Source organism: Microtus pennsylvanicus, chromosome 10 (assembly GCF_037038515.1).
Source record: "Microtus pennsylvanicus isolate mMicPen1 chromosome 10, mMicPen1.hap1, whole genome shotgun sequence".
In the NCBI taxonomy this organism is placed as follows: Eukaryota; Metazoa; Chordata; class Mammalia; order Rodentia; family Cricetidae; genus Microtus; species Microtus pennsylvanicus.
The window spans coordinates 80,801,695-80,815,415 of NC_134588.1; the positions used below are offsets into that span (position 1 = coordinate 80,801,695).

Genomic DNA, 13,721 nt, shown 5'->3' on the forward strand with positions numbered 1-13,721 from the left:
CTTTCAGAGCCTGGTGGTCACATTCTGATTTGGGTCATCTAGGAACAGGCTTGACTTGAATCCATCTTCCCTCCTCTCACTTCCCATCTCTGCCCTATTAAGTCTTTGTGGATCACTGGCTTCAGGGCCATAAAACTCCAGGTAGCTAGCTAATCACCACAGGGGTTCAGACCAAATGACAATAAACCAATAAAGGGAGCCATAAAACTAAAGAGCGTGGCTCCTGGGGCACCAGGGGACTGGGGGAGTTAACTCAGCTGCACATCTGCCTTCTAGATGTTGAACTTGACAAATCCCAAGACTTTCCGGGATCTTTCGAAGCCAATGGGGGCTCAGACCAAGGAAAGGAAGTTGAAATTTACCCAGAGGTTTAAAGAAGTTGAAAAGATTGAAGGTGGGTACATACCTGCTTAAGTTTGGCTGTGTGTGTGTGTGTGTGTGTGTGTGTGTGTGTGTGTGTGTGTGTGTGTGCGCGCACAGATATATATAAGTGTGTGTGTGCAGTACTGTTCTCAACCTCTTGAAAAGGTCAGTAACTTTGTTGGTTGCGCAGTTCACCAGTGATTATGTTTATAAAGAATTCTTGAATCCAGTCGTTAGCATTGTGATTGCATGAGAGAATCGCCTAGAAGACCTTGTTAGCTAAGGGGACTGGAGAGATGGCTTCCCAGTTAAGAGCGCTTCCTGTTATTGCAGAGAATTCCAGTTTGGTTCCCAGCACCCACAAGGCTACTTCTAGCCATCTGTAACTCCAGTTCCAGGGGATCCAATGCCCTCTCCTGGCCCCTGTGGGCAGTGCATGTATGTGATTCACTTCGATAAAAGTAAAACATCCATAAGCATAAAATAAAAAGAAATCTTTTAAAAAAAAGTGTGTAGTAAGGTACAGCCTGGGTGATTTTTATGACCATCCTGGATGGGAAAAAAATATGCTGAGAGCTGACAACTTCACATCTGGTGGTAGGGAAGTTAGAGAGACACTGCACTCATCTAGTGATTCTGTCTGGCACAGTTCTTTCCAAAGCGCAGAGAAAAGAAACTCTGAGTTTAAGCAACTTGATCACCTTTCAATGATGGAGTCCACTGTTGACCGGCTCTAGAGCTCAGTCCTCAAACTTTGCAATCCATACATCACCTTTACAGTCCTTGCCATATTCGTATGCCATCTGAGCCGTTAGTGCCTCGATGCTTTTCCTTATGTCTGCTTGCCTACTGAGTTTCAATAAATGCAATTTAAAATGCTCTTCTCAAGCACAAGGAAGCCTGTCTGCTGATTTTGGGTGGGCAGCCACCCTCAAGCGTGTCCTTTTGTTGTAGGCGACATGACCGTCCAGTGCCATTACTACACCCACTACTCCTCGGCCATCATTGTTGCTTCCTACTTGGTCCGGATGCCACCCTTCACGCAAGCCTTCTGCTCCTTACAGGTGAGCTGTGGTCGTTTCTTCCTGAATGCAAGGGCATGTACACACGGAGTCTCAGGCTTGGGTAAGGAGGGTGCCTCCTCTCAGAAAACCCAAACCTTAACTTGGCGCCTACACTTGTAGGAAGACGGCTTTTTATTCTCAGTACTCACACATCTGACTAAAAAAAAAAAAAACATACCCCAAAGAGCAGGGAATAAGAAAATTTCTTATGAAAAAAATGTGAAAATTTAATACAAATAAGATAGAGTGAAAAAGAAAAGTAAAAATTGCTAAGACTAAAAATGTCGCCATCAAAGATCAATAAAGAAAAGGGACAATGACCATCAAAATGCAGAGATCTGTGCTAACCACAAATGAAAGGCTCCATGGAACAAATCAATTATCTGAACTAAAACAAACAAACAACAAAACCAGCTATCTCAGAACCCATCCATAAGCTAACAATGGCTACCTTCCCAGCCTAGGATTGGCAGGTTTCACAAATGAGAAGCAGATACCCAACCAAGTCTGCTTCTGGATAGTCAGCGACTTCCACTTAAGCAAGGACACACTGCGAAGTTATCTGCTGCTTCTCTGAGAGTTAAGTTATCTGGGTCGCCTGTGTTGTTTCATCTGGCAGTCCTGGAGGAGCTGGAGATGAGCCAGTGCTGGGATCCTGGTTGCAGAATTTCAAAGTCAGAGTCCCTCATGGGCACCACTGGGACAGTGCTGAGATCTTTGAGTGCTTTGTCTCCCTTCCCATGAAACCCTCCCCTGAAATCCTGCACCCAAGGATCCCATCCAGAGGCAGAGCTGTGGAAATGTAGAATGCTGTCAGGTAGCCCAGCCTGAGCCAGCCGGCTGAGCTCACTGCAGGGAGAATGCACTACAAGACCGAGTTCATGGCTGACATGATCACCACCTTGCAATGGTCCTGTGAGAGAAAGCCATGGGCCTCATGATCAGGGGCCCACTGAGCACACATGACCTCACGCTAACACATGAACCTTATCTCGGAGAAGTTTTAGTGTCCCAGAAACTGTGAGTTTGGATCACTCAAAATACATGACCCTGAGAGACAAGACTCACCCTTAGCTGGCACTGACATACACCTAATTCCTGGGAAAGAATGGAAAGGCAAGGCCAGGCATCTTCTCCAGTAAGGAATGAGCCCCTCACATCGTTTGTTTCTTGGCACACATCCCCCTTTCCCTGACTGTGTGGCTTGTCTAGACTTTGTATAACCCCCGTATCTCTGGAAATCCACTCAGAAATAATAAGTGTGCTCCCCCTGGACCTTTCTCAGGCAACAAGCATCTTAAGTAAGTTTAGTTTGGAGAATGAATGGTCCCAGAGCTCTACCCCATGCCAGGAACCTCTTCCAGATGTTGCTCATTAATCCACAAGAAATGATGATCACTGCTGTTGATGATAATGATGGATTCTGCTGCTGCATCCCAGCCAGGGAGCCGAAGCCGTCAAATGTTCAGGATGCTTTCACAGCTTCCCTTTGGCCTTCGCGCCAGATGCAGTAAAGGCAGAGGTCCCAGCTCGACTTGTTGCTAAGGGTCTTTCCTCACAGGGAGTGGAATGGAAACAGGCTGTGCTCTGAGACTTACAAAGCTTCCACTTAATAGACACAGATATCCCACGTGTTATGTTACCTCTGGAAATGAGGGTTTATACCTCTGGAAATGGGGTTTGTTTTGCACAGATCACTGGATCGTTCAGAAGAGCAAATGAAAAAACATAAGGAAAGCTGCTAGTGTTTGCGTGGAAGCCTCACGCCAGCCCCTGGCACTTCTGGTGGTCAGCCATGACTACTTCCCCTCTTCCTTCTGTGACCAACAAATCTGATCTGAGCAGAACTGAACTTGTCCAAGCTGGTCTCCTCTGGCTTAAACTACTTTAAAGCAGCCTAGACTACATAAAGCATGCCAGAGCAGACTGAGCCAGATTAAACAGGTTCTGCGAAGCCCACAAGAATATCTGGGTAATGATGCTAATCATTGGTGTGAGCTCTCTGTAGCCAGTTTGCTTCAATAATAACTAGTTAGTTCCAACTATTTGGGATGGTCTAGCCCAGGGTGAGATGACCAGAGCCAACTTTTTATGTATTTAGGAGGAGGCACCTGAGCAATTGTTAGTGTGACCGCACTGGGAATCTCAAGTGTGACTCTTAGTTTTTTCTGGCTCAAGTTTGTCTTTTGATAGATTGGTCCATCCAAATTGTAATCATGTGGGCTCCCTGTGTAAACCCTTTGCTCTGGACCAGTGAATTTCCAGTTGCTCATCACTGCCCTGAAGAACCAGACATCTTTTGTCTTATCCTAGAACAAAACAACAACAGTTTTAGTTTTTCAGTGGATGAGTAACATCTGTGAGAGAATTCTCCCTGGCCCTCACCAGATCTCAGAAGGAATGTTCTGGCATCTTTGTTTCATCTCATCTGCCTCCTAGGGGCAAGCCTGTCTCTTCTCAGGAGACTTTTGCCTGCCCTCCTTCATGGTGACATTGTCTCCTTCCTTGTGGTCTCACCCACCAGAGGATCTGACTTCTAAGTTGGCTGTGGATGAGTTGGAGGGTGGAGAGTGGGAGGTTCCAGGATGCCTGCAGAGAGGCCTCCTGTATTTGCAGGACGCTGGGGCTCTGAGCTTTGAGGATCAGCATGCTCTCCATTCTGAGCTGAGCAGACTGCTATTCACCTGCTAATGTGAGTGAGTCACTGGGGCCCCAGGATCCTGTGTCCTGGCTCTGTCCTCTGATGTGGAAGAGACCATTGCATTTCTCTGGATTTGGTTTCCTTATTCATGAGATAAAGATGGAGGGTAAGATACAGCTTCTGAAGTCCATTTCATAACAGCACTAGTCTGGAACACACTTCCAGATGATGCCAAGTACCTTACAATCACCACTAAAAAGTTTAAGCTTTCTCATTGTGGCAAAGTGCCCATCACGTGGTATCTACCCTATAGCTATTTTTAAGCATAGAGCTCTATGGTATGAAGTGCCAGAGTAGCGTGCTATGGAGCACATTGTCCGCCACACACTGTGTGCTCGTGTGACACAGCTGGTGTGGCCTGCTGAGCTGCTGACAGGCTGACACGGGACACTGTGGGCTCTACGGACTTAGCATGTGCTGGCCCAGTGTGGGGACAGCACCAGGATTTCCACAGTTTCAGGACTTCAGTGAACTGTGTCCTGACTCTGTGAGAGGCGCCTTTTGCCCCTGTGGTTAAATGCTACTACATTTAGGCCCATTTTTAGAATTGATGCTCTTTAATATTGATGTGTTTCTTTTTCTACTCAAAGTTGTCAATACAACGATAGATTTTTATAGTCTAGAAGATATTGAATAATTGCTCACCCATGAGGTTGGTTCCAGGCCCTCTCTCCCATACTGCAGTCAGAGGATGCTCAGGTGACTTATATAAAAGGGCATCGTGTTTGCATAGAACCTATACATCCTCCCATATCCTTTAAACTACCTCTAGATTATTTACAATGTCCACTCCAGTACAAATGTCCTATAAGCAGTTGTGATACTATATGGTTCAGTGAACTGTGAGAAGAAAAAGTCCATACACTTGAGACAGACATGATCTATTAAAATATTTCCTGTCTATGGTTTCGACTTTAAGTGTGGATCCATCCCTCAGATACAGTCTTCCAACTGTAGATGTGGGTGTTGTGTGTGGTCTGAGCAGGTGGGATGTATGTAGACTGTGACCAGACTTGTCATGGTCATGTGTTCTATGGTTCACTCCTTCTCAGGGAGGGATGGACCACTGTGTTCAGGGCAAGTAGCTGGTACTCCATCTTAATGACAATCCCAGTATTCTATAGTTCCATGAGCCTTGTCTGTGGTGATCCAGGATCTATGAGCCTCCTGAAAGCCAAGTCATTGTGAAGCTACACCCCTGCTGTGAGACCTTAGCCCTGGTCTGTGTTTCTATCCTAGCAAAAGTGCTGTATATTCTCAGGCTTAAGATGAGATCTCGCCTGGGTGGTACCCAGCAAGGCAGCCTGTTCCCAGCAAGGACACAGTGTGGCGGCAGCTGCTGTATTTAATAAGAAATGGAAATAAAACACTGTGCTAATTAAGTCCCACCCCTGTGAAGTCAGCTGTTACCAGCAGCAGGGGAAGGGTTTTCCAAACTACCTGAGGCATGATGGTGAGATGGAAGGATGGCAGAACTTTGTGCTAGGCATTGCTGACTGCAGGGAACTAAGAATCCTGGAGTAGACTCAGCCTGTGCTGTGACCTCCCAGCTTCAGGTAGGTACCACGGTCACAGTAACACGAGGAGGACAGAGAGCCTGTGTCAGTGAGCACTGCCTCTGTGCCTCCTACCTGATGTCATCACAGCTTCCAGGTTAGGCTCTGGCCCCCAACCAAGTACCTTGCCCTTGGTACCCGATACTTTGTACATAGTTAGGATAGGGCTGAACCAGAAAACCTCCAGTCACACTTGAAACATATCATCAGGACTTGAAAACATGGGATTTCCAAGGTCCTAAACTATGACCTACAAGAATTTCAGGGTCTCTAGTATGAAATAATTTTGATATATGACTTTATCTAGGGGCACTGGAAAAGGCACGGGTAGAGTTGATGAGCCCAGATAATTGGCCCTAGACTTTCTCCTTGGTAGTTGAATATTCGAGCTGCCATCTCCCCATCTTTTTCAACCCCTGACTGATGAGGATGGAAGCTTGGCTTGACTCACAGTAAGAGGCATGGATGTCAACATGCTTTGGGGTACTTGCGTAAGAGAAAGGTCTCGTCCTATGGGAAGGAGAGCGGTGGCTGCTCTAGCTCAGACCAGTCCCTGTTGAGAGCAGCGCTGACTAGTACCTGGGCTTCCCAAATGTCACCCATAGCATTATATTTTGGAGTAGGATGTTGAGATGGGCTGTTTGCAGAGGCTCATGGGATGTCCAGCTAGTTTCCTCTTACCTGCCCACTCTTTCCTCTTTACTTGGTACTATGACCTGCCCTAGAAATGCCCCTCTTACTTCCTGTCACCATCCTAAGGTGTCTTAACCTTTTCTACCCTCCTGCATCCGTCCCAGGCACTGGAGAAGCCTGTTTCCCAAGACTCGACCTTTTGTTTCCAATACTTTTCACTCCATTTCTCTTTATTCTTTCGGAGAGCCCCAGGTTTTCTTCCTCATCTACTAAGAGATTGAATCTTAAGACTGGGATCCCATCGCAGTCCCTGAAGTATACAGAATAAAAGATATATATAGGACTAGGACTGGAGAGATGACTTAGTGGTTAAGAACATTGGCTGTGCTTTCAGAGGACCCAAGTTTGATTCCTAGCACCCATGAGGTGGTTTATATAATTTGTAACTTCGCTCCAGGGATCCATGCCCGCTCTGGTCTCTGTGAGCAATGTAAGAACACAGTGCACAGACATATATGTGTGGTCAAAAACCCATATAGGTAATTCAATACAAATTATTAAAAAGATACAAGGCTCATTCCTTTAATACTGCTTTCTTTATACCAAGCTTACCACCTGGGGTGGTATATCTTGCCTTCTCATATATATACTTGCTGGGGCATATACATTATTGATTTCACACCCCAAACAATCACTGAAGCTTCACAGAGGAGGGGATAGGCGATTAAAGCAACTTTAAAAACTCCTATTCACCCTTCAAGTAAGCACCGACATTCTTACCTGAGTCAAGCTTAATTCCAGAGCACAGCATTCTTTACCATGGCATGCTGCCTGATGGACAGATGGTCGTTGAGATCAGCTGACCCAAGTAAGCAAGTGCACTGCTTACATGATGCTTCTCAACTATTAAGAAAATTGCCTACACAGTGCTAATAGGTCGTCAATCTGCTCCCAGCACCAGTCCAATGCCTTAGCTAGATGTGAGTGGGCCAGTCTGCATTGGTCCCTGTTGGAAGGGTTTCAGTATATACCATAAGGATATCTAGGGGCTGAAGAGATGGCTCCATGGTTACGAGTGGGTACTGCTCTTGCAAGAGCCCTAAGTTTGAGTCTGAGCACCCATGCTCACAGTTCACAACTGCTAGCTCTAGTAGAATCGATTGCCTCTGACTCTGTGGGCATGAACATTATGCACATGTGTGTACATGTGTGTATGTGTCTATATCATGTATGTATCTGTACATACATAATAAAAAATAAAATATTAATAGAAAAGAATGTATGTGTAGTCACATGTCCTTGAACACATGTGAGGTCTGAGTTTCTTCTGAGTATGGGCTAAAAATTGAATGTTTGCCCTCCGACCTTCTCTTCCTGCCCAGGCTAGAGAGGGGTTTAAGAATGCCACGACTAGGGCTGGAGAGATGGCTCAGTGGTTAAGAGCATTGCCTGCTCTTCCAAAGGTCCTGAGTTCAATTCCCAGCAACCAAATGGTGGCTCACAACCATCTGTAAAGGGGTCTGGTGCCCTCTTCTGGCCTGCAGACATACATTCAGACAGAATATTGTATACATAATAAGTAAATTAAAAAAAAAAAGAATGCCACAACTAAAAGGTTTACTCAGGGACAACAGCAACCTAAGGCTCATGCAAACGGAGCATTTTGCATGCATGCTTTCAGCAATATGCATTATTTTTCAGGGCAAGTAATTTACAACCTATGTGCTTGTGCAAGGACCAACATTTCCTTGGTTTTAAATCGATGTTCAGAAACTCCCCTTGTCATATCCTCACCTCTCCACTGCTTCACTCATAATTTTGATTTGTATCTTTCAGTATTGCTGAGCGCTTCTTAATATTATAGACGAGTAAGATACCACAGATAATCTTCTGATCCCTACTATATTCAAAATACTTTGCTGGTGATTTTCCATGTGTGTGATATCGTGTGTGTGAACCTTTTGTCTCTGAGCTCTGTGGCCTTAACTTGGCTCCACTGCCTTCTAGCTTTGAGCAGCACGCAGGACATCATCTGCCATTGAGCAGTCATGTTACTGATCTTCACTGGCCATTTGCATACACATTATTCATGAAAGGCAAGGACAGCTGCAGGATGGACAAGGGGGGACGATCTCAGCAGGGGAGCTCTTGCCCATCACTTTCTTCCTCCCCATTCCCAGACTACGTTTTGTTGTTGCTTACTCCACTTGGCGGATTTTCTTCCTGTGGGTCACTCTGCAAGGCTGAACCACACAGCTCAGTGCTCCTCAGTCTGGCCCTGTCTCTTGTCATCTCTGCCTGCTTGCCTAAGAACCGAGTTCTGTCTGAGACTGACTGCCGGCGGGCGCTGGAGTTTATGTCAACCCGCACACTCACAATGCGAGCAACAAAGCAACTCCACTTTTTCTTCTAGGGAATTTGGTGTTTTCTTTTGTATTGCAGAAGTGAGAAAAGCCATTAATTTTGAAACAAATGTATGCAAATACATTTATTAATATAGGAAATAGGAAAATCAGTTATTGCTTCCTTTATAAATAATACAGGCTTAAGTTTTAAAGATATTACTTTTGCTAAACTGCATTAGACAGCTGTGAAAAAAATAACATTTTTCTTTGTGGTAATATCTTTAACCAGATTTGTAGCACTAACAATATTTCCTATGTATATATTATTTTTATTTAATACAGGTAATCTTTTTATTACCAAATCATATTGTTTCTCAGGAGATTACCATCAGCACTTATAAAAGCTGCAAAAGGAAAAATGGGACCAGGAGAAGACATCAATCTCCCACGATGTGAAGCTCGGGCTGCAGATTAAATACACAAAGCTCTTAATACATTTCAATGAGCGACTCGTTAGGTGCAGATTTATTTAGATTTCCCACACTTCATTTCTATTTCCATCTCGATTTAATGGTGGACATCATCTCTTAATTTTAACGCAGAGCAAAGTGACCTGGGTGGGGGCACATCTTGAAGCTGTGTGTTATAGCCGAGACCTCATGGGGACCCGGAGATCTTAGTGCTTCTGTCTTTGTGCAGAAAATGATGTATGGCTCACAATGGATCAATACCTCTGGCTCAGAAAATGGACCACCCAGTTCTTGGCTACCAGGTTGCCCAGAGGTGACATGCCTTAGGTCTGTGCAGATCCTCTTCTCTCAGAAAGAGCTGAGTCCTCTTCAACCTTCCGTGTCCACATAGTAGGCCAAGTTTGTGCCGGTTCCAGCGATTTCCTTAGGGACGGGCAGAGCAAAACATACCCTTTATAGCTGTACCCATGGGCTTGGCCCCAGCTCTGGCATTCACTGCTTTGATATCCTTGGGGAAATCAGTGCACTTTGGGTGCCAGTTTTCTGGTCTATAGAATGGAGATGCCAATTCATTCCTGACTTCAGGGCTCTTTCCTCAGAGGCCGAGGGGATAGAGGGAGACACACATGTGGCTGATGGCGTCTCCCTTCCTCCCACAGGGCGGAAGCTTTGATGTGGCTGATAGAATGTTCCACAGTGTGAAGAGCACGTGGGAATCTGCCTCCAAGGAGAACATGAGCGACGTCAGGGAGTTGACCCCTGAATTCTTCTACCTGCCTGAGTTTCTAACCAACTGTAATGCAGTGGAGTTTGGTGAGTGGAGGTGTGGGGGAGCCTGCTGGGGGAGGCCAGGGAGCTCGGGATTTCTCCCACAGGTCTCCAGGGAAATCTGTTTCCTTGATGGAAATGCTACTAGCTCCTAGTTAGGACCAGTGCATGGAGGGTGAAGTCTCTGCTGGGCGACAGAACATTGCTGCAAAAGTGTCTTCCCAGGAAGGGCGCTGGGTCCCAGGTTTCCAGGACAGCACCCAGTACCTATCTTGGGCAGTGGCCTTTTCTCTGAGGATGCCAAGAGATGAAGTCTGTAGTGAGATAGTAGAACCCTTGTTGACGACTCAGGTCTAGCACTGCCTACCCACATCCCTCCCCCCTTTGCTTTTTCGAGACAGGGTTTCTCTATGTAAAAGCCCTAACTGTCCTGGACCTAGCTCTGTAGACCAGGCTGGCCTTGAACTCACAGAGCTCCATCTGTGTTTGCCTCCTAAGTTCTGGGATTAAAGGTGTGCGCCACCACCGCCGGCCTCACGTTCTTATTTGAGGTTCACTAGCCCCATTTCCACTGTGGCTGACTTCTGGGTAGCACATCTTCTGTCCCGTAGCCTAGGCTGTGTCAGTCCTCTTCCTGCTTCAGAGATGGCACAGACAGTGACAGAGACTCAGGGACCTGGGGAGGCCCTGGAGACTGCACATGTGCCAGGGGTCTCTCCCATGAGTGTGTGTGAGAGGAAGGTGGAAGGAACCATATGCTGAGGGGATAAATGGTCAGAGCTGGAGCAGGCGGTAAGCAAGCTCTCTAGCCAGATCAAGAGAAGCCATGGGTGCTGCAGACAATCTGGAGGTGGATATTGATATCCTTCAGGCCATGGGTGCTGCAGACAACGCCTGGAGGTGGATATTGATATCCTTCAGGCCATGGGTGCTGTAGACAACACCTGGAGGTGGATATTGATATCCTTCAGGCCATGGGTGCTACAGACAACACCTGGAGGTGGATATTGATATCCTTCAGGCCATGGGTGCTACAGACAACACCTGGAGGTGAATATTGATATCCTTCAGGCCATGGGTGCTACAGACAACACCTGGAGGTGGATATTGATATTTTTCAGGCCATGGGTGTTGCAGACAACACCTGGAGGTGGATATTGATATCCTCCAGGCCCACCCACCCTTAGCCTCTCCTTTTTCCTTCAGCAAGGGTTCAGACCTGGATTCAGGCCAACTGAGATCATTTCCCACAAGTCTCATGTGGTTTTCAGCCCTGGGCATGAGGCCACAGTGCCATAGGGCACCTCAAGTCTCTCCAGTTCTGGTCCAGCCAGCAAGCCTGACCTGGGTCCTTGGTGAGCCTGACAATGTTTGTGTTCTCAGATGCCTAACAGAACCATGCAGAGTTCACCTCTGCCTTTGGATGACAGCTGTGTCCTCGGAGGAAGATGTGACAGGCTTAGATGGAGAAACAACAGGGTCAGAGACAGCCAGGTGTCATTAGGAGAACGCGTGACTATATAGTACCTACTTTGTACAGGTACCTCAGGCAGATGTGGTTTATCCTAAAGACGTGTTCCAGGTGAGGGGACAGAATTTATGCTATAAACAAATAAAGACACGAAATTGCCAGGTGCTGAGAAACCCTGTGAGGAAGACAGTCAGGGCCATGGTGTGAGAATGAATTGGGGGCACCTGTGTTATTCTGTTCCCCAGGGGGAGCCTGGAGTCGAGTGTGGGTAATGAGAAAATGAGGGTGGGCACGGCCTGAAAGCCCCAGACCAAAGGGGAATGTTCAGCTTGCATCGTAAGTGCTCTAGAGGGCTCAACCAAACCAAAGGAGCATTGCTGAGTGCTGGTCATGACTGGTATTATATTGTGAGTGCTGTATGCTTGCTTTTCTCACCTTGTGTCAGCCCTGTAAGGCGTGGTCAGTACCTTCACCCTTACAGATAGAGAAATAAGTCCCAGGAAGGCCAAGCGTTTTGTTCAAAGTTGGCAGCTGGTAAAAGGGGAGACATGGGCTGGAAGCAAGGCTCTCTTGGAATTTGTCATATAAGTGGTTGAAGACTCAGGAAGACGGTGTGTGCCAAGAACTTCGAGTGGTGCCTGGCATACACCTGGGTACTTGCGTGTCTGGGTCATCATCAGCGTCTTCTTCCTCTGTTTCATCCCCCCAGTGAAAGGCATTATTAGTGGTGAGGCAGATGCACCAACAGTGGCAGCAGTAAGACTGTGAGACTTGGAAAGCTAGTCTAGTGTCGTTTGGGAAGCCAGGAGGACCTCATGCCAGCTGTATGGCCCAGCAGAAGAAGACTTTGGCTCTGTGGATAGAAGTGGCGGAAAGCAGTGTGATCTGGTCAGATCCAGCTCGTATTTCAACCTGCAAGGAGTTGGCTATTGTAGACAACATGGTTCTGAACCTAGTGTGGTCTCACTTCTGTCTCCTGTTTCCCTTAACATTCAGGACGCATGCAGGATGGAACAACCCTGGGGGACGTGCAACTCCCTCCCTGGGCTGATGGGGACCCAAGGAAATTCATCAGCTTGCACAGACAGGTGAGACACTCCAGTCTATCCTCATGTGCACTTCAGTATCCCCGCAGGCTTCATGTAGTTTTCTATCTCACTGGTGGGGACAAACCTTGAGACTTTGATGTCCAGAGGAACCAGGGAAGAGAGTGCACCAGGGAAGTTTGTGTTCTTGGATGGTTGAAGAGCACCGGTTTGCTCCGTGATTGTTCTAGGCTGCCGTGATGGGCATCGTGCCAGCAAGTGTCATGTCTGATGTTTTCAGGCTGCCCTGGTGGGATGTCAGTGTCCTCCAGCTCCACCCCACCCCAGTAGTGCCACTGTGTTCTCCATATTGCTCAGAGATGGTTTGGAGACCCCAGAGAGCTCTCACCTACCACAGGGCTGTCCAATAGTAGAGATGATTGAGCCTGCCATCCAGAAAAACTGATGAAGATGTAGGCCAGAGACTACGTGGGGACACTTCTTCTGGGTTAGCCAAAGGAAACAAAAACGTGCTCGGCATCATTAGTCATCAAAGAAATGTATTCAAACCAGAATGAGATGCTACAGCATACCCATAACAATAAAAACTGGGTGTTGTGCACATTTGTAAGCCCCATGTTAGGGGTGTGGAAACACCAAGATTCTTGGGGCTCACCGGGGTCTAGCCAGCTCTGCAAATTCCAGGCCTGTGAAAGAACTTGTCTTAAAAAAAAAATAAAATAAAATTATCTGGGCGGTGATGGTGCACACCTTTAATCCCAGCACTCGGAAATCAGAGACAAGCGGATCTCTATGAGTTTGAGGCCGGCCTGGTCTACAGAGCTAGTTCCAGGATAGGCTCCAAAGCTACAGAGAAACCCTGTCTCAAAAACCAAATAATAATAATAATAATAATAATAATAATAATAAAAATTTTAAATGGGGAAGGGCAGCACCTGCATTTGACCTCTGACCTCAGTATGCATACACACACCTATGAGCACACATACACACACACCCCTACGCACACAGTGGCTTATATTTTAGAGAACTGAATTTTATAAAAGCATGAGTTAGGATTTCCTGCTCTTTGGGTTTCGATTTCAGGCTCTGGAGAGCGACTTCGTCAGTGGCAATCTCCACCACTGGATAGACCTGGTTTTTGGATGTAAGCAGCAGGGGCAGGCCGCTGTAGAGGCAGTGAACACTTTCCACCCCTACTTCTACGGTGATCGAATAGACCTCACCAGCATCAGTGACCCCCTGATCAAGAGCACCATCCTGGGGTTCATCAGCAACTTTGGACAGGTACCCAAGCAGGTAGG

The 13,721-nt window shown here is 46.8% G+C and overlaps 1 protein-coding gene across 4 annotated transcripts in view; it reads left to right on the forward strand.

The window, feature by feature from the left end:
* The window catches only part of Wdfy4 (WDFY family member 4), a 228,178-nt gene that overhangs the window by 199,005 nt on the left and 15,452 nt on the right, over window positions 1-13,721 (forward strand). For all 4 annotated transcript variants that reach the window (XM_075988751.1, XM_075988750.1, XM_075988752.1 and 1 more), the window contains 5 exons: window positions 277-394; window positions 1,318-1,427; window positions 9,792-9,945; window positions 12,368-12,459; window positions 13,504-13,716. In XM_075988751.1, the coding sequence (XP_075844866.1) occupies window positions 277-394; window positions 1,318-1,427; window positions 9,792-9,945; window positions 12,368-12,459; window positions 13,504-13,716 (687 nt within the window). The remainder of the gene's footprint in view (window positions 1-276; window positions 395-1,317; window positions 1,428-9,791; window positions 9,946-12,367; window positions 12,460-13,503; window positions 13,717-13,721) is intronic.